Consider the following 22,292-nt stretch of genomic DNA (forward strand, 5'->3'; position numbering starts at 1 on the left):
CAAACACTGAGTTAGGCATTCGTGGTACTGAGGTCAACAAAACAGACATGGCCCCTTCATGGAGCTTTCTTTACAAACTCAGGATCTACATTTGCAGTGGTCAATGTTTGACCAAGGAGTGCAATGACTACAAAGGGTTGTGGGTGGTGCAGGTTAAATGCTCAAACTGGCATGGCAATTTTCCCACTTTGTGAACAAGAGATGGTCCCTATTTCCTTAGGAAAGCATTCTGGACCAAAACTTCCTGTTTGGCTGGAAGTGAGTCAAGTATCCAGCCAGCCCTAATTTTCATCTACTTTTCCAAACAGTCAGTGGTCTCAGGGAAGCCTGAGTTCTTGCTTCAACTAGTTTCTCAAGTCAGATGACTGTCTGATGCTTCACCCAAAGTCATCCCTGACCCTAGGTCAATTGTCACAATCTACAAAGTAGTACAGGAAGAAGAAAATTTTTAAAACACCAGAAACGTGCTTCCCAGACAGAGTAATCATAGCTATTCCACCTTGTGACAGGATGGAAGTGCAGCTAAAAATAACCTAAAATTTATTTGACCAAAGTCCGCCTTCCCTATTAGGAAAGAACCATTCTGTCACTTCTGCTTGATTATGAGGGAGGAAAACAAACAAGCAAGTGGAACGTGAAACTTCAAAAGAGATAGAGAGAGAGTCTGGATTGTTTGAAATGTCTCCAGAGCCTCTGCACACCCATGTGTGCCTGCTTGGGTGGGGAAGGAGCAGGGAGGGGAGCTGGTTTGGGCAGGGGCTGTGTGTTTTTTTGTAGTATCCCTGGATTTAGGTATCTGTTTGCACATGTGTGTCTATGGAGTGCCTGAGATAGCACATGGGCTGTTTGTACTCTGTACAAATGTATTTTCTTGTGTGCATGTACATTTGTCTGAATGTATTTGTGGATGTTGGCACATGAGTGAGTGTGTCTATGTGTGTGTTCAAAGAGTACCTTCAGTTGCTTTCTTATAGAAATCCTAAGCCATCACTAATTCCAAGAAACAGAGAGAGCTACATATCCCTGGTGAATCTGGTTATCCCCAATGGCCTATGAACTGTCTGAATATAGAGGTCTCTAGAGCCCCTTAATGTAGAGTTGGGCTTCTAAGGAATATTTATTGAATGACCAACTGGCAACAGCTGTAACGTATGCCTGCATCTGAAGCTGTGGCATTAATAGTCAACAGGTTGAGAGGGGGCAATCTAGACATGCACACTTTCCTGTTGCCCCTAAGAGAGACCTATCTTACATCATACATCAAACATGTCCCTTACTGAGCTCTCCCTATGTGTCAAGCGCTCTATTTAGTGCCAGGGAAGTCAGGTAGACTTGGTATTTGCGCTTAAGGAGTTCACAGAGTCTACTGTATCTCTGTATCCTTCTCTTTATTCCACACTCGAAAGACAAAGTTCAGGCCTCCACCTCCCCCCTTCCTGGCCTCACAACCACTCATGACTCCTCCCCTGAGTACTAGCCTGCTTCTCTAACTGAATTCCATACCTTGCCTGACTGAAGGATGAGCCATGTAAAATCAACATGCCTAAACCAACTCTCAGCCTCCAATCTTTCCCCCTTGTAGTCCATCCTGTACAGACTGCCAGATCAACCATTCTCAAGCAACACTTGTACCTTTTTACTGCCCTACTAAAATGCACTCAATGGTTCTGCATTACCTACAGGACAAACTCTATCATATCTTAACAAAACCATTTGTATTTACCAAACAGGTCTAAAGAAGCCTTGGCTCCTGATAAATAGTAGTCCCACTGAAGATAGAGATACAGAAAAAAACCTAAATAGTGAACATGGACATTTCATATTTTTTGAACATATTTTTTCTGATTTTGAGATCTTTATTTTCAACACAAAGTCACTTATGCAACAAAAATTTATTGAGCATCTAATAACTTCCAGGCATACTGAGGAGATAATAGCTTCCTTGTTTCCCTATGTGATAATTATTCAATCAAATATCTGATACTAAGTAGGTATTGATCAAGCAGTCCATTAGGGTGGGGTCTCCTGCCTCAACTCTCCACTGCATTATTTGCCTTAGCAGCAAGGGAGAATGGTAGGACGAGGGCAAGTCCCTGTAGATGGCTCATGAGTCATCCCCTTGCTAGCTCTGCTGTACCCTGACCTATTCCTTAAATCTGCTTGAAGCTCTCCTCCTGCTCACATCTGTAGAAGGACCAGTTTCCAAAAGTAGTTTTGACTCGTCTCCAAACACTTTGCATTACCCTGGTCAGTCCATGTCCCCAGTGAATAGGGCTTGTTTGCAAGGAATGGACTGCCTGGATGACACCAGTGGCTGCTTGGCTGAGAGTCCCCACCACAATGCTCTCCTCGTACAACCTATTTGTGCTAATATGTATGTGGTGCTGGCAAAATGTGAAGGGAGAGTTCAGGGAAAGTTTAATTGAGGATAAGAAGCCAAGTTGAATTTTGAAAGATGTGCTGTGGAAAGAAGGGAAGGGTACTCCTGATGGGAGTATATGCTTTACATGAGAGTAGGTAGGGAGAGCAGAGCAAAAGATGGATTGTCTAAATATAGGATGGTGAGGGTAGAGAATTCATATGAGACAAGACTTCTCCTTAGAACATAGCTACAAGGCCCTGCTGTACGAAAAGCTCAATTTTTACTTTGATCTGTTCCATCATCTTTCACTTTGACCTTTGCAGGAACTGTACTTACCATGTCAGTGTCTGACACAGGGCCAAAACTGGTCACATAGATGTCAGTCTTCACTTCAGTCACTGCATCTGGGCCAAAGAAAGTAGAAAAGCAGAATATCATGAAACCCTGTTGCCTTAGCTCAGAGAGAGTCCAGTGCAGTACTTCAAATGACAGCCAACTTGCTACTTCTGAGAAAGGATACTTGGCACAGTCATAGGAAAACTCCAAAAAAAAACCTCTCACCTGAACTATTTCTTCATGGATAACATGCTAGGTACAGGTACAAAGTCCATCAACTTTAGGTATCATTGAGAATAACAGCAGAATGCCAAATCTCCAAAGCTTACAGAGTCCTTAGAGATCTCTAACATTCGCAAGTTCTGGGCTCTCACACTAGGATTACCATTACCTGTGGTAGGTACAAATGTTCCAGTATCCAGATCTCTTCCAATTCCAGGAACATAGGTTGTTTGCACACCCACTCCCCTACCCGCTTATAGTAGGAAGGGGTCATGTGACTGGTTTTGGTTGTAAGAGGAAGTAATATGTGTCCTTCCCTGGCTGGAACAATTAATGTCCAATGCAAGACCCTTCCTGCCATGGTCATCATGCAAACATATGTTGATGTGGAGCCACCATAAGATTAGAACAGCCTGGAATGATGAGCCAACACATGAAGGACAACTGTCCTGGAGAGTTGCCTGGATCTACAATAGACTGCATGAATGAGAAATAAACTTTTCTTGGGCTAAGTGACTGAGATTTGGAGATGACTGATATCATCTGATATACTCTCTTTGCAATTATTTTCCTTTATTATAACTGTTTATTTGTCTGCCTTCCCAATAACCCAAGAACTCCTTAAGGGCAGTGCCTCTGTTTTGTTATCTCTGTATCCTCATTACATAGAAAATGAGCCTGTTACTCAGATGGTGCTCACTGAAAACTTTTGGCATGAATGGATGAATCTCATCACATATTTGCCAAGTTGGAAAATGATACCAGATAAGTGAAGTTATTCCACTGCTGTTTCTTTTTTCCTGCTTCTGTCATCTCCGTTTACTCACTGCAGCCAAGACTAGCCCACCCACTCCAGCATACCTCAACCAGAGCACAGGGGAACCTACTCCAGCCTAGCAAAGACCATTCCAGCCTACAAAATACCTCGTCATTACAGTAAACTCAAACAAGTCCCACTCCAACTCAGCATATCTGACCCCTAAAGCCCACACAAGATTTGCTGTATATATATAATGAGGCTGGTTACTGCAGTCTATGGCAATATTTCTTTTCTCTCATGAAGAGGTAGGGAACACACCTACTCAATCTGTAGCATATTCACTATATTCATCCAGTCCTGAGTTCTGGCCCAAATGCACTTTAGATGTTGTTGAAGTCCCTCTTTCCAGAACCATACTTTAGGCTTAATGCACTGTTCCCCTACTCAGGCACTGAGTATACTCAAGATCAGTACATATATCCACAAACATTCCATTTTCAGAAGAGTCTATGAGTATCATTTAATAATAATCAACACTATAGTCAATTCACCAAAACACACAATTTACTCCCAAGCTTAATCAGAAAATGTCTTTGAAACTAGTGCTGTGTTTTAAATAGTTGGGCTCTCAGCTAGAGCACAGGCTTCCCTTGGAGCCATTTCTGTGCTTGAAGGAAAAGAGACAACACTTCAGAACCCAAGACACACACCCTAACGACTTGTCCTTTCAGATACACTGCCAGGTTCATTGACTCGGGAAGCATTGGTGTATCCTGAAGTACATGAAACAAAATTAATTAATTAATGGGAGAGACCATAATTACATTTGAATCCAATATTATAGGCAGGATATAGACACAGAACAACTTTCTAAACCAATATAATTGTAAAATTGTAAGACAGTTATGCAGACTAAAAACAGGACCCAGACTACAGGAAAAAAAGGAGAAGAGAGATAGTGGTGGCAAAGTCAAATGGCAAGAGACTGTTCTAGTTCCAAGAGGAGAGTGGACTCACCGGACATAGAAAGGGAAGTGGCTATAACAGAGTCTTAGGTTGGGATGGAAAGGCTTGGGCTCTGGATCTCTGCCCCTGATTTGCTAAATGCCTATTGATCGCTAAGAAGGAAACTGTGGGGGTGAGGCTGGCTTCCCAATGAATTAGGGCTCAGCCAGGCTTAGAACTTTCTCTGGCTTTGCAGGAGGGAAAGAGAGTTGGGAAGTTTGGCCTAGTAGACTAGATGCTAAATTCCTTCTTCCTCTATTTCTGTCTGATTTGGAAAGAATTTGGCAGATAAGAGAATTTGGGGAAGTGGTGTGAAATTGAAGGGGAGGGAGAGTAAAGAAGGGGAAAGAAAAGGAGAGAGGTAATTAGAAGAGGATTAAAGGAAAAATCAGGAAAGAAAGGATGAATGGGAAGAAGTAAGACAAAGAGAATAGAGGGAAAGAAAGGGATTAAGAAGAGTAAATAAAACTAACTAAACAGAAAACTAGAAAGCAAGAGATAGCAGGAGCTGAGAGTGAAAGAGACAGAGAAAGCAAGAGAGAGAAAAATGCCAAGAGAAAAAGAGAGGTAATGCTCTTTTCACCAGAGGAGCTAGAAATCTCTCATGTAGTGGGATGCGGAGACAGGGATGGTGATTTGTATCATGGCAGCACAAGTTGGGGAGGGCTCTCAATTTATGTTACCATCCTTAGATCTTTGGCACTCTACCCTAAGGCCAGGCAAACACGGGGATGTTTGTCATTTCTCTAGTGTTCCATACAGGGACCACCAAGCTCTCATGGCTAAATCGCATTTTCTGACTAGGAAATCCAGCTGCCTTGAAGCAGGGTAGGTGACAGCACACAGAGAAGTACCCTGCAGAAGTATGGACAGTGGTTAAAAGCTTGACTAACGGTTTGAATTTAGGTTCTGCCATTTACTCTTTGTGTGCCTTTTATCACTTAACTCCTCTGTGCCTGTTTCTTCATCTGGAAAATTGGGATAATGATAGCACCTACCTTAGAATTGCTCTGAGGATTTAAGGAGATGGTATTTAGACCAGTAGTTAGAACAGATCCAGTGTTTGATATGTATTAGCTGCTGCTGCTGCTTCATATTATTCTAGAGGCACAATGATATGAGTCACCCATAAGGCCAGGTGGACAGAACTCACCCAGAAGTCTAAGGTCCTGGATCCCACATATAGAAAATAGTATCTGCCCACCACTCCAGTTCCTCTGTGTGAAGGAATGACCAGGAGTTTGCTATTTCATTTAACTAAATGAAAAGAACAGTGAATTAGACTAAAACTGGTAAGAGGCACAATTCATAGTCTAGCCACTGTTCACAGACTTGTAAGTAGAGACAAACGTGAATTAATGGGGAGGTAAAAGGGCTTTTTTCTCCCTGTTTAAGTGATTGTTTTCAGATACTCTTTGGCTCTTTCTTTATTTGCTTTGGGGATCCAATTTCCTTCCAATGTTACCCTCTGAAACCAAAAGTGAATAGAATTATCTTTTCCTTTTGCGAATTTACTGTGGTATTGGAAGTGCTTGAAAACTCCCATATTTATATGAGCACACATGCTATTAGCCCTCAGTGGGACTCTCATTGGTAGGGAACTCACTAACTAGTCCCTATGTCATTTCTGCCTGCTTTTGATCTGAAAAAGTAAAGATAAGCCAATCAGCAAGTAATCACTGTGTTTATTTATATTGAATATGTTGCTCACAACAAACTGTATCTTCTAGTTTGACTTCAAATAGATCCCCAAGAAACCTTGAATTTTCTCCTTTGAGCAGAAACCAGAGTAGCTTCCCCAACCCCAACATCTCCACCCCAGCATACACATAAACATTGGTCTTAGTACTGCCCTTTAGACCCACACAACAAAGTCTGCTTCTTGTCCTTTTGAGATTTAAAGACCTTCAGACATTGAAAGAAAGTGATCATGGTACCCCTAAGTCTGCTCTTCTTGTTCTTTTCCACACTAAATAGCCTGATTCCTTTGACTGTGTCTTCCCTCTTTTGACATGATTTTAAGCACCCTACTATCCCCCATTCACTTTCCCCTGGCTCAAGTCTGATTTTTTACTGACACTCTGAAATATGTTATGTGGTGAAAGTTTGTCACAATTCCATCAGAGACAAGATCATAAGATGAATGATACGAATAAATCCAGCTATACCCTTTATCTCATTATAGGCCACGATGGACTCTTCAATCCTTCCCAATGACAGTCTTCCTAAGAACACTGAGGCTTTGAGGATTGGGACTTTGACTAAAAAACAATCCCTGACTTTTCTACTTTCTTACTTCCACATCACTGGGAATTTTGGAGAATAAGTGCTTATTGTTGTACGTGTTTTCCATCTTGAAGAGAAACTGGGCTGCTGGAAATGAGCTCCCATGTGAGTAGCTGTCTGGGTCTGCTAGCTACATGGACTTAGGGAGTGGGCTACAGTGACTTATGGATGAGCTTTCACAGATCTGAGAGCTGGAGCGTTCTGTTCTCATGTTAATGGCCTTTCCATTTGTCTTTGACAATCCTTGGGGACTGAGATACAGTAAGTACTCAGTGACCCACCCCTCCAATAGCATTAATCACAGATAAGCTCTCCAGAGGAATCACAAACAGGTGGCTTAGGGAAGCAGAAATTACACAAGTCTGTGTCAGAGGTCCTGAGCCCTAATTTAAGCTCTGCAATCCACTCACATCCCCCTGTTCAGGCTGTTTGGGCAAAACTCACAACTTTCATTTGGTGGGCTAGAGGTCTAGCACCATGTTTATGCTGCTCCATCTAGTGTCTGGTACCTGGAATGTACAGCAAATCTTTAATAGCCAGGTGCATACAACATAGGTTTATAACACAACACCAGGATGAACTACCACAAGATTTAAGTGACCACAATCACCACCAACTTGGCCACTGTGGGTTCTCATTAACGCCACTATTGTTCTACTATTGCTAGAATCTCGACCATCAGAAAGGTAGTATAGAACAAAGTTCACTGCCTGTTTCCCAAAATTCTCAGGAATTTCAGTCATAATGAGGCCCCAAAATTTACTTTTCAGTCCCAAGCCAGCTATAGTTGGTGGGCAGTAGACACCATTCAGATAACTCCACTCCACTCACTGGTTCCACAAAAAACACTGATTCCTGTACCATCACCCTCAGCATTTTATCTTTCTCATCATTATCCCATCCCTTAATCTGTCATTTAACACTTAAATTGTAGAGCACCAACACATATTTCAAGTGTCAATTCAAATGGTTCCATTTGTCTTTCACTCCTTCTAGACGTTTCCCTCCTCCAACCTTTCCCTTTACGCTTTCCTTACACCTATTATTTATTACCTAACGCAATACTTATCCAGAATGTAGTGGAAAAAACATTGAATCTGATTTCGGAAGACCTTGGTACATACAAGCTTAAGCAGTGCTATTGACAAGCTTTATGATCTTAAAGCTTTTTAAAAGCCTTAAGACTTTTATCTCCCCAAGCCTCAGTTTCCTTATCTAGCATATGAAGAGTTTCAGAACAAAGACCTCTAAAGTCCATTTCAGAAAAATATTCTATGAATCTTTGGTTTCCTAGTTTCTGAGTCCAGAGTAGATCAAAAGCACCAAATTAGAACTGAAGATATTGGTCCAGTGGCCAAAACAAGAAATAAGCACTAATGTAGAAAAGAAGGCAGTAGAAAAAATAATAATGTCCAGGCTTTGGTCCATGGGAAGAAAAAACTCAAATGGCATTTTTTACTTTTCTCAAGAAATATTGCTGTGCTCAGTGCTTCCAATGACATTAACATACATCTATAGAAGCACCTTCCTAGAATATTTTTGCCCTCAGACCTTTCCAGTGACATCTCCTCTTTGTGATGGGGACCAAAGGCAATATTTGGATTAGTAGCTCCAGAGAAAGAGGGCAGATGTGAGGAACTAGCCACCCATACAGAAAGAAATGTCAGTAACATGTATAGAAGAAATAAAAAACCAGAGAGCAGCCTCTTCAGCGGCTCATAGCCCTTTGCTGCAAATAGAGTCCACTCCCAAGAGCTAGTAGGATTTTCCTGAGGGCAAGATTGTAACAAAATTAGAAAGGGAAGTTGAGACAGTACTCAAATAATGACCAAGAAATAAGTTGGAGTCTTGCTACACAACGTCTTCTCCACTCTAGAGGCACATTCTTGAGCCAGAACAAGCTGAAGGCCAGGGGAAAAGCAATAGAATCTTTAAAACAGTTGAAATATTCTAAAATGTTATAAGGACACTCTGGTATTTTCCAAGAGCCCACTGATTCTTAGCTTAAACATAAAATGAATAAGTGGAAAAACCATTGGTATAGGAATCTGGAGACTTGGGTTAGTCCTGGCACTATCTCAAGTTCACCATATCTTAGTTTCCTTAGCTGTAAAAAAGAGAGTTGATTTTGTTATGATTCCAATATTAAAAATATTATGGTTTCCAAGGCCATAATAGATTAGAAGAAGCTATCAGAGACACATATGCTGTCATCCTTAAGAAGCGTTTGGGACTTCCAGATAAGATGGCACGGGTAACTTCACATCTCAATATAATCCCTCTGCTCCGAACACACAATAATGAGAGAGAAAATGCCAAATATATAACAAAAAATAGAGTTTTTTCAAATAAAATATCAAAATATGGAACAGAAACAAAACAAAGGTGTAAGCAATGTTGAAGCCAGAATTCCGTGTCTGAAAATAAGAAGTAGAGTAAAAGAGACTAAAGTATTTCCATGTACAAAGGAGGAGACTGGAAGCAGGCTGAGTACTTGCGGATCAGAGCTCGGCCTCTTCTTGTAAAAAGCCTAGAAAAAGTGAAGCTGAACTGATGCCTAGGGTACGACTCTGTTTGAAGCTGCAGGCTTGGGTTGGGATGATATGATGTACAAAGACATAGTCTTGGAATTAGAAATTAAGCCAAGTGGCTTGTTGGACCAGGAATGTATCAGCAATACCACAATGGAGAAGAAACTTCAAAATACTATTGGTCCAGTTGGAAAAAGAGATCAGAGTAGAAGCAAACCACAAAACCACTAGACAGTAAGAAAAAGAGGGTGAAAAATTAAATTTAAAAAAAAACGAAACTGCTTTCTGCACAGTAGAGTAAGTGCTTTCCAGCCTTTCTCTCCCACTGATTATAAATAAAATCTCTAGAGGAAATACAAAAGCAACCATCTAAGAACTCTGAAGAGTAAAAAATAGGTGGATTATGGATGGGAGTCAAAACATGGAGAAGCAACCCACAAGGAAATAAGTTTCCTAGGTTTTTTTTCTTCTTTTCTCTTGCAATTCTGCCTCAAAGGCAAAGCTGCATAGTAGGGAAGTAGCACAAGCAGCCAAATCTCTAATTAAAAACCTATCTCTCTTGCCAGAGAATCAGGGAACAGGGCCTCTGCAGGCCAGGGAGTGTGGGGTATCCAAATCCCCACAGACGGTTAAAGAAGAGGATCCACTAATGCTGTATATGAACCCCTACAAATCATAGGCTTACCCTTGAGCACATGCATAGGAAAGCCCCAAGACAGCATGTCAAAGGCTTTGAGAAGTACACTATACTTTAAATTTCAGAGTAAACCTGAGTAACACAAGTATACAAAAGACCCAAAGCAGCATACCAAAGATTTTGATAATTGAACTATGAACTAATATGTAAAGCATGGCCCAAGTCTTAGACTATCCCCTAAGTGATACATGTGTGAGATAAACCAAATGCAGCATAGCAAAGACTTTGAAAACTGAAAGAGATAGGCATCATGGCCCATAGAAAGCAAGGCAGATCTCGTGGACTGAATTTAACCAAGTTGATTGTCTGCTAGAACAAACAAACAAATAAAATCAACATTGTCTAGAGTACTATAAAAGGGCCCAGACTCTACATAACATAATATTCAAAATGTCCAGATACAATCCAGCATTATTTGACTTAGAAAGAACCAGGAAAGTATTACCAATTCTCAAGGGAAAAGACAATTAATAAATGTCAACTGTAAGATGATTCAAATGTTGGAAATACCAGTCAAAGATTTTAAAGCAACTATTTATAACTATGTTCCAGGATGTAACTAAAAACACATTTAAAAGAAATAGAAAAATAAAAGTTCTCAGCAGAGAAATTAGAAAATATAAAAACAACCAATTTAAAATTTTAGAAATGAAAAATGCAACAACCAAATAAAAAATTTACTGGATGGTCTCACTAGCAGAATAGAGATGGCAAATAAAACAGTCAGTGAACTTTAAGAGAGATTGATAGAAATTATTCAATGTGTGTAGTTCTTCCCCTGGCCTGTTAGCACAGGGTTCTGTCCCATCCACTAGAGCACTGATTTAATCCAGCTCAGTCAGGGCAGGCCGCCTGCCCTAGGGAGAGGACCCACCCAACAACAAGCCCTCAGGCAACTTGTGGGCCCACATAGGCAGGATGTGTGGGAACTCTGCAGCATGGTGAGTGTGTCCACTTTAGTGGGCAGGGCGTGCACATGGTACAGGACTGTGTTGAATGGGTGTGTGGGCCTGCAGGCAGTGGGGCTTGTCAGCTGCAACAGACTTGTGCTTCTGAAACAGTCACATAGGGGATCAGCCCCACCTTCAAAAGCCCGAAACAACTGTGAGCTGCCGCATGTGGGGCCAGCCCCACCCAGCTGTAATCCTGAGAGAGCTGACAACAGCCTTGCAGGCCAGAGGCCCACAGCAATTGTAAGCCCCTGAGCCTAGCAACCAGTCATGCTGGGGACCTACTCACTTAACAGAAAAACTGCAGTAGGAATGTGCCATTAGAGCTTGCACCCAACTGTGCTGGGGCTCCCTCAACCTGATAAAGTGACTGAAGGGACCGTAGCAGCCACATGCAGCTGAGCAATAGAACCAGCCAGCCAGGGGTCTGTCTAGCCTTCCCGTGCACCTGCAGCAAGAGCAACCCTGACACAACAGAAGAACACACATAGCACACACAGGGGACACTGCTGGAACATTTGGAACTGGTGACGACAGAGAAGCACACTGCTGGCCCTCATATGGCATCTCTTACCTAAGGCCACTTCTCCAAGTTGGAGAAACATAGCTGATCTACCTAATACATAGATATAAGCACAGAGAAAGAGGCAAAATGAAGAGACAAAGGAATATGTTCCAAATAATAGAACAGGACAAATCCCCAGAAAAGAACTAAATGAAACAGAGATAAACAATAGAGTACAAACTAATAGTCATAAGGATGCTCACTGATCTTGGGAAACGAATGGATATATACAGTGAGAACTTCAACAAAGAATTGGAAAATATAAAAAAGAGCCAATCATAAATGAATAATACAATAATGGAAATGAAAAATTCATTGAGGGAATCAATGGCAGAGTAGATGATACAGGAGAATGGATCAGCAAGCTGGATGAAAGACAAGAGGAAATCACCCAAGCTGAACAGATAAAAGAAAAAAAGAATTAAAAAGAATGAGAACAGTCTAAGGGAAGTCCGGGACAATATCAAGTGCACTAACATTTATACTCTAGGTGTCCCAGAAGGAGAAGGGAGAGACAAAGGGGAAGGGAATCTATTTGAAGAAATAATAGCTGAAAAGTTTCCCAACCTAAGGAAGGAAACAGACATCCAGGTACAGGAAGCAAAAGAGAGTGCAAAACAAGATGAACCCAAAAATGCCCACACCAAGACACATTATAATTAAAATGTCAAGAATTAAAGATAAAGAGAGAATCCTAAAAGCTGGTGAGAGAAAGGCAACAAGCTACATACAAAGGAAACCCCATAAGGCTATCAACTGACTTCTCAGCAGAACTCTACAGGCATGATACATTTCAAGTGCAGAAAGGAAAAAACCTACAGCCAAGAATACTCTACCCAGCAAGGTTATCATTCAGGATGGAAGGAGGGATAAAGAGTTTTCCTGGGGGCCAGCCCCATGGCCAAGTGGTTAAGTTCATGCACTCCGCTGCTGGCGGCCCAGTGTTTCATTGGTTCGAATCCTGGGCATGGACATGGCACTGCTCATCAAGCCACGCTGAGGCAGCATCCCACATACCACAACTCGAAGGACCCACAATGAAGAATATACGACTATGTACCCAGGGGCTTTGGGGAGAAAAAGGAAAAGAGTAAATTTTTTTTTTTTTTTAATAAAAGAGTTTTCCAGACAAGAAAAAACTAAAGGAGTTTATCACCAATAAACCAGCCTTACAAGAAATGCAAAAGGGACTTATTAAAATGGAAAGAAAAAGACCACAAATAGGAATAAGAAGATTATTTTAAAAAATAAAATAAAATCACTGGCAAAGGCAAATATGTAGTAAAGGGAGCAGATCAACCAGTTATGAGGCTAATATGAAGGTCAAAAGACAAAAGCACTTTAATTATCTATTTCCATGATAAGAGGGTAATGGATACACATGCATACAAAAAGAACTTAGATATGATATCAAAACCAGAAAATGTTGGAGGAGGGGAGTAAAAGAGTAGAGCTTTTAGCAAGAGGTCAAACTAAAGAGACAATCATTTAATATAGATTGTTATATATGTAGATTATATATGAACCTCATGGTAATCACAAACCAAAAGCCTATTAATAAATATACAAGCTATTAAGAGAAAGGAATACAAACATAATACTAAAGAAATCCATCAAACCATAAGGGAAGAGGGCAAGGGAAGAAGAAAGTAACACAGAAGAACTACTAAAACACCCAGAAAAAGAGTAACAAAATGGCAATAAGTACATACTTATCAATAGCTACTTTAAATGTCAATGGACTAACTGCTCCAATCCAAAGACATAGGGTGGCTGATTGGATAAAAAAAAAAAAAATAAGACACACATATATGCTGCAAACAAGAGACACACTTCAGACCTAAAGACACTCACAAACTCAAAGTGCAAGGATGGAAAAAGATACTCCATGCAAATGGCTAAGAAAAGAAAGCTGGGGTAGCAATACTTATATCAAACAGAATAGACTTTAAAACAAAAACTGTAACAAGAGACAAAGAAGAGCACTACATAATGATAAAGCGAACAATCCACCAAGAGGCTATAACACTGGTAAATATCTATGTACCGAACGTAGGAACACCTAAATATACAAAGCAATTATTAACAGACATAAAAGGAGAAATAGATACAATAATAGTAGGGGACTCGAACACTCCACTTACACCAACGGATAGATCATCAAAACAGAAGATCAGTAAGGAAATATTAGCCTTAAATGACACATTAGACCAGATGGACTTAGTAGATATATACAGAACATTCCATTCAAAAACTGCAAAATACACATTCTTTTCAAAAGCACATGGAACATTCTCCAGGATAGATCACATATTAGGCCACAAAACAAGTCTCAATACATTTAAGAAGATTGAAATTATACCAAGCATCTTTTCTGACCACAAGGGTATGAAACTAGAAATCAACTACAAGAAGAAAATTGGAAAAGCCACAAATATGTCAAGATTAAACACAATGCTACTGAACAACTATTGGGTCAATGAAGAAATCAAAGAAGAAATCAAAAAATACCTGGAGACTAAGGAAAAGGAAAATATGACATGCCAAAATTTATGGGATACAGCAAAAGTGATTCTAAGAGGAAAGTTTATAGCAATACAGGCCTACCACAACAAACAAGAAAAATCTCAAATAAACAATCTAACAGCACGCCTAAAGGAACTGGAAAAAGAAGAACAAACAAAGCCCCAAATCAGTAGAAGGAAGGAAATATTAAAAATCAGAGCAGAAATAAATGAAATAGGGACTAGAAAATCAACAGGAAAAACATCAATGAAACCAAGAGCTCGTTCTCTGAAAAGATAAACAAAATTGACAAACCTTTAGCTAGAATCACCACGAAAAGAAGAGAAGGCTCAAATAAGTAAAATCAGAAATGAAAGAGGAGAAATTACAAGGGACACCTCAGAAATACAAAAGATTATAAGAGAATACTACAAAAAGCTATACACCAACAAATTGGATAATCTAGAAGAAATGGATCAATTCTTAGAATCACACAACCTTTAAAAACTGAGTCAAGAAGAAATAGAGAAGTTAAATAGACCATCACCAGTAAGGAGATCGAAACAGTAATCAAAAACATCCCAAAAAATAAAAGTCCAGGACCAGATAGCTTCCCTGGTGAATTCTACTAAACATTCAAAGAAGATTTAATATCTATCCTACTCAAACTCTTCCAAAAAATTGCAGAGGAAGGATGCTTCCCAACTCATTCTACAAAGCCAACATTACCCTGATACCAAAACTAGACAAGGAGAACACAGAAGGAAAAATCACAGGCCAATATCACTGATGAACATTGATGAAAAAATCCTCAACAAAATACTAGCAAATCAAATGCAACAATAAAATAGCTAGGAATAAACTTAACCAAAGAGGTAAAAGATCAGTACACTGAAAACTATAAAACATTTTCGAGGAAATTGAAGAAGACACAAAGAAATGGAAAGAGAATCCATGATCTTGGATTGGAAGAATAAACATCGTTAAAATTTCCATACTTCCTAAAGCAATCTACAGATTCAATGCAATACCTATCAAAGTCCCAGCAACATTTTTCACAGGATTAGAACAAACATATAAAATTTATATGGAACAACAAAAGACCCCAAATAGCCAAAGCAATACTGAGAAAAAAAGAACAAGGCTGGAGGTATCATACTTCCTGATTTCAGAATATACTACAAAGCTATAGTAACCAAAACAGCATGGTACTGGCACAGAAACAGACCCACAGATCAATGGAACAGAACCAAGAGCCCAGAAATAAACCTACACATCTATAGACAGTTAATTTTCCCCAAGGGAGCCAAGAACATACAATGGAGAAATGAAAGTCTCTTCAATAAATGGTGTTTGGAAAACCAGACGGCCACATGCAAAAGAATGACAGTACACAATTATCTTATACCACACACAAAAATTAACTCAAAATGAATTAAAGACTTGAATGGAAGACCTGAAACCATGAAACTTCTAGAAGATTCCATAGGCAGTACACTCTTCGACATCGGTCTTAGCAGCATATTTTCACATACCATGTCTGACTGGGAAAGGGAAACAATAGAAAAAATAAACAAATGGGACTACATCAAACTAAAAAGTTTCTGCACAGCAAAGGAAATTATAAACAAAACAAAAAGACAACCTAACAATTGGGATAAGATATTTTCAAGCCATATATCTGATAAGGGGTTAATATCCAAAATATACAAACAACTCATACATCTCAACAACAGAAAAACTAACAACACAATTAAAAAATGGGAAAAAGATCTGAACAGACATATCTCCAAAGAAGATACACAGGTGGCCAATAGGCACACAAAAAGATGTTCAACATCACAAACTATCAGGGAAATGCAAATCAAAACTACAATGAGATATCATCTCACTCCCGCCAGAACGACTATAATTGTCAAGACAGGAAATAAGAAGTGTTGGAGAGGATGTGGAGAAAAGAGAATTCTCATACACTGCTGGTGGAAATGCAAACTGGTGCAGCCACTCTGGGAAACAATACAGAGACTCCTCAAAAAATTAAGAATAGAGCTACCATATGATTCAGCTATTCCACTGCTGGGTATTTATCCAAAGAACATGAAAATATGAATGCATAAAGATACATGCACCCCTATGTTCACTGCAGCATTATTCACAATAGCCAAGCCTTGGAAGCAATTAAGGTGCCCATGAAGGGATGAATGGATAAAGAAGGTATGGTATATATACACAATGGAATACTACTCAGCCATAAGAAATGATGAAATTGGGCCGTTTGTGATGACATGGATGGACCTTGACAGTATTATGCTAAGTGAAATAACTCAGAGGGGGAAAGTCAAATACCATATGATCTCACTCATAAGTAGAAGATAAAAACAATTACAAACAAACACATAGAAAAAGAGACTGGATTGGTGCTTACCAGTGGGGAAGAGGGGAGGCAGGAGAGCGAAAGGGGTGATTAGGTGCATGTGTGTGGTGATGGATTGTAATTAGTCTTTGGGTGGTGAACATGATGTAATCTACACAGAAATCAAAATATAATGATGTACACCTGAAATTTATATAATGTTATAAACCAATGTTACCACAATAAAAAAAAAACCCTTTCCACAAATAAAACAAAGGCTCAAATGGTTTCAACTATGAATTCTTTTAAACTTTTAGGGAATATATAACACGAATTTTACATGAATTTTTTGAGAGAATAGATACAGAGGGAAAAGTTCCCAGCTATTTTTATGAAGTCAGAATAAACTCAGTACCAAAACTGAATGAGGACATTATAAACAACGGAAAATAATAGACCAATGTCTGTCATTTAAAAAGATGCAAAAATCCAAACCAAAATATTAGCAAATTAAGTACAGTGCTAAATAAAAAAAAATAACCCATCACAATCAAGCAGAGTTTACTCCAGGAAGGAAAGGGTGGTTTATCATTCATATTTTAATTAATTTATGGGATCAATTTAACTCACAATAGCAACAGAAAAATGGAAAAAATCAGATGATGATCTTGATAGATGTAGAAATAAGCATTTGATAAAATGCAGGATATATTCATGATAACACTTCTCAGCAAACTAGGAACAGAAAAGAATTTCTTCAATCATATGAAGAATATCTAAAATGTAAACCTACAGCAAAATCCATTATTAATGGTGACATATCAAAAGTTTTTCCTCTGAAATTAGGAATAAGACCAGGAAGCCTGCTATTACCTCTCCTGTTCTACTTTAATTGAAGATGATATGAATACACATGTAGAAAATCTAAAAGAAATGACAAACTATTAAAATTAATAAGCCAATACAAAAATGTCTCTGGATAGAAGGGCAAATATAAAACCAATCATATTTCTACACAGCAGTAACAAAATTTTAAAAATAGCATAAAAATCAGATCTCAAGGCATTGATCAATCAAAAATATGCAAGATCTCTAAAGCAAAAATGCAAAAATGTTTTTGAGAGAAATTAAAAGAGAACAAAATTAATGGACAAATATATGATGTTCACTATTTAGAAGATTCAGTATTACAAAAATTTAAAAAATTCCCCAAGTTAACCTAGAGATTCAATGCAAGGCCAATCCCAGATTTTATTAGAAAATGATAAGCTTATTCTAAAGGTTATCTAGAAATGAAAAGGGGCAGGAATAGAAAAGGCAATCTTTAAGAAGAACAAAGCTGGAGGACTTATATTACCAGATATCATAAATATATAGCAATTGAGATACAAGTTGCATTTATCATGAGAATGCAGGTTGGTTTAAACATCTGAAAAATCAACCAATGTAATTCACCATATTAACAAACTAACAAAGAAAAGCCATGTGGGCTGGCCCCATGGTCGAGTGGTCAAGCTAGTGCTCTCAGCTTCAACAGCCCAGGGTTTCACCGGTTCAGATTCTGGGCACAGACGTGGCACCACTCATTAGGCCATGCTGAGGTGGTGTCCCACATGCCACAACTAGAAGGATCCACAACTAAAATATACAACTATGTACTTGGGGGATTTGGGGAGAAAAAGCAGGAAAAAAAAAAGACTGGCAACAGTTGTTAGATCAGGTGCCAATCTTTAAAAAATATATATATATAATCAACTCAATAGACACAGTAAGAGCATTTGAAAAATTTGAACATTCATTCCTGTTAAAAATTTCCAACAAACTAGGAGTAAAAGAGAACTTCCTGAACTCGATAAAGCACATCTAAGAAAAACTTACACATAACATTACACTAGACTGGAAGCTTTCTCATCAAGAGCAAGAATAAGACCATGGTGTCTGCTTTCACTCTTTCTATTTAGCATTATATGTGAGGTCTAGTCAGATGCCAAGAAAAAAAAGGCATCCAAGAAAAAAAATGCACAGGAAGAATTAAAACTGACTTTCTTCTCATACTACATAATCATCTATGTATATAATCTTATGAAATATAAAAAAAATTACTAGAAATTCCACTTCTGGCATGAAAGTATGATGAGCTCTGAAGACTTGCTCCTCTGTGAAACTGGTTAAATTTATTTTAATAACAATAATTTAAAGTTTCTGGAAATGGTCCTTAGGACATCTAACAAAAGAAAGAAACTATTTATTTAAGAAAATCTAAAACTCAGCAAGGAAATCAAAAGTCAGAATATTTAAAACAAGACCTGTTCCTATTCTACCCCTTGCCAGCTCAGTGAGGCAAAAACTCCACTCCAGACTGGTGTAGCTAAGAAAGAACACAGGGCTCTCTCTTTACCCAGCTCCTAGGTGGAGGTCTATCTTCCTGGCAAGGGCAGGATGCCTGTATTTCTCATTCTAAAGCAAGCTACCTATTGCTGAGGCTAAATTCTGGGCAAGTTTGGCTGAGAGGTGGGAGATCCCTTCTTCCTTCCTGCCCCCACTCATGGCATTGACACTCCAACTTGGGCATGGCACTGCTGAGAGTACCGGGACCTCAAAGACCCTTGATCTGGCTCATGGGGCAGTGGTCTATGCTGGAAAGTGCAAGCCGAGGAGACCCAGGGCTGCTGCCAACACCCCTCCACCAAGCACTCAGCAACTAAGGTGGGGTTGTCCCTCAGAAAAAAGTGTGCTACTGTTCTCACCCCTAGAACCAGAGCCATGACTCAGAGATTTTGCCCTATTGATTCTTACTCTTACATTTATTATTTCTATTATTATTTTTAACTCTTTTTTTTTCTAGTTTCTTAAGGTGAAGACTTGGGCACTGATTTGAGGTTAATCATTTCTAACATAACCATTTAGTTTTATAAGTTTTCCTCAGAATATGGTCTATCTTGGTAAATGCTGTAGGCACACTTGAAAAGAATATGTATTCTGCTATTGTTGGTTAGAATGTTCTATAAATGCCGAATTTTAGGGAGCAAAATGGCGGGGTGAGCTGACCCGGGACTCTCTCCCCTCCAAAGTACAACAAAGAACTGAAAAAAAATAAAAACCTAAATTTCAGCTAATGAACCTAATGCCAGGACTCAGAGACCTACAGTATCAAAAGACAGAAGATGGAGCCCCTACTGCCCGCCTCGGAGGAGCTGGAACGGGGTAAGAGAGAACATCGCTCCCTCCCCTAGAAACCGGGATCGACCTGCGGGTCCGGGAAGGAGCGGGGGAGGGGCCGCCCAACCAGGGGATCCTCTGGGACTCCCGCCGCTGCCGCCAGTACAGTGGAAACCCGCTGACGGGGGAAAGCTTTCGTGCGTGGCGACCCCATAAACGCAGGGCGGGAGACCAGAGAACAGAACTGATTGAATCCAGATCAGTGCGTGAGAGAAACTGCCCCCGACCCCACCCGGGCAAAGCGCACTGGGTGCCGCCATCTTGCCCGAAGGTGGAGAGCTCAGAACACACGGCTCTCGACCCCCATCTAGTGGCGACAGGCGGTAACTGCAACCGAATTCTACCACCATGCAAAAGAACCGCTCCTCTACCATCCAGCAATTTATAAAAGCCCCAGACCAGAAGGAAAACAATAAAAACACAGAATTAAGTCCTGAGGACTTGGAATTAGGTGAACTAAGTGATAATGAATTCAGAGCAGCTATAATCAAAAAATTCAATGAGGTAGAGAGAAAGATAGAGAAACAAGCCGAGTTCTGGAGTTACTTCACAAAAGAGATTGAAATCATAAAGAAGAATCAAACAGAATTACTTGAGATGAAAAACACAATGGACCAGATAAAACAGAATATGGATTCCCTGAATGCCTGGGTAGACTCCATAGAAGAGCAAATTAGCACAATCGAAGATAGACAGGCTGAATGGCTCCAGACAGAGGAAGAAAGAGAGCTAAGGATTAAAAGGAATGAGGAAAGTATTAGAGAGATAGCAGATTCAATGAGGAGAAAGAATTTAAGGATCATAGGAATTCCTGAGAACGTAGAAAAGGAAAATGGAACAGAAAGTGTGCTTAATGAAATTATAGAAGAGAACTTCCCAAATCTAGGGATTGAGGGAGAAATGTGTGTAGAGGAAGCTTTCAGATCTCCTAGATTTGTCAATGTAAAAAGACCTACTGCAAGGCATATAGTAGTACAAATGGCAAAAAGGAATGACAAAGAAAGAATACTCAGGGCTGCACGACAAAAGAGAATTACTTACAAAGGAGCCCCTATCAGACTTTCAGCGGATTTCTCTGCAGAAACCTTACAAGCTAGGAGAGAATGGAGTGACATATTCAAAGCTTTAAAAGATAAAAATCTTCAGCCAAGAATACTCTATCCAGCAAGAATATCCTTCAGATATGAGGGAGAAATTAAATCTTTTCCAGACAAACAAAAGTTAAGGGAATTTGTAACCAAAAGTCCTCCACTACAAGAAATCCTCAAGAAGGCTCTCATACCTGAAAAAAGAAAAAAGGGAGAAAGGGGTCACAAAACACAGAGTAGGGAGACAGATAAATAGAACCAGAATAGGATAGCAAATATTCAACTATAGCATTAGGATAAAGGTAAGGAAACTACCAAAGCAAAGATGATCTTATCACTCTAACTACAAACTCATAACATGAGTTGGAACAAGAAGTGAAAATAGTAATTTAGGAGGGGAAGAGCAAAGGGACTAAATTAGTCTAGGCCAAGTAAGTAAGAGACCACCAGAGAATAGACTATATTATACATGAGCTTCTAAATACAAACTTCAGGGTAGACACTAAACTAAACAACAGAACAGAGACACAAAACATAAATAAGCAAAAATCTAAGAAACCCAGCATAAGAAATTGCAGTATCAAATGGGTAGGATAAAGCACACAGGAAGAGAAAAGCAGGAAAGCCAGATAATGAGCAACAGATTGACAGCTTTAAGTCCACATGCATCAATAATCACTCTCAACGTAAATGGATTGAACTCTCCAATAAAAAGACACAGAGTGGCAAAATGGATTAAAGAACAAGATCCAACAATATGTTGCCTCCAGGAAACACACCTCAGCCCCAAGGACAAACACAGGCTCAGAGTGAAGGGGTAGAGGACAATACTTCAAGCTAATAGCAAGGAAAAAAAAGCAGGTGTTGCAATTCTTATATCAGACAAAGTGGATTTCAAAATAAGACAGGTAAAGAGAGACACAGAGGGACAATATATAATGATCAAAGGGACACTTCATCAAGAAGAAATAACGCTTATAAATATCTATGCACCCAACACAGGAGCACCAAGGTTCATAAAGCAACTATTAACAGACCTAAAGGAAGATGTTAAAAACAACACAATAATAGTAGGGGACCTCAACACCCCACTCACATCAATGGACAGATCATCCAGACAGAAAATCAACAAAGAAATAGTGGAGCTAAATGAAAAACTACAACAATTGGACTTAATAGACATATATAGATCACTTCATCCTAAAAAAGCAGAATACACATTCTTCTCAAGTGCACATGGAACATTCTCAAGGATAGACCATATGTTGGGAAACAAGGCAAGCCTATACAAATTTTAAAAAATTGAAATAATAACAAGCATCTTCTCTGATCATAATGCTATAAGGCTAGAAATTAATTACAAGAAAAAAGCTGAGAAAGGCACAAAGATGTGGAAACTAAACAATACACTAC

The 22,292-nt window shown here is 39.4% G+C and overlaps 1 protein-coding gene across 1 annotated transcript in view; it reads right to left on the reverse strand.

Moving 5' to 3' along the window:
* Positions 1-22,292, reverse strand: part of GABRA3 (gamma-aminobutyric acid type A receptor subunit alpha3) — a 211,036-nt gene that overhangs the window by 86,907 nt on the left and 101,837 nt on the right. Inside the window, exon 4 of the mRNA XM_070257543.1 lies at positions 2,699-2,766. Coding sequence (XP_070113644.1) covers positions 2,699-2,766 — 68 coding nt within the window. The remainder of the gene's footprint in view (positions 1-2,698; positions 2,767-22,292) is intronic.

The sequence above is a fragment of the Equus caballus genome, chromosome X (assembly GCF_041296265.1).
Source record: "Equus caballus isolate H_3958 breed thoroughbred chromosome X, TB-T2T, whole genome shotgun sequence".
Lineage (NCBI taxonomy): Eukaryota > Metazoa > Chordata > Mammalia > Perissodactyla > Equidae > Equus > Equus caballus.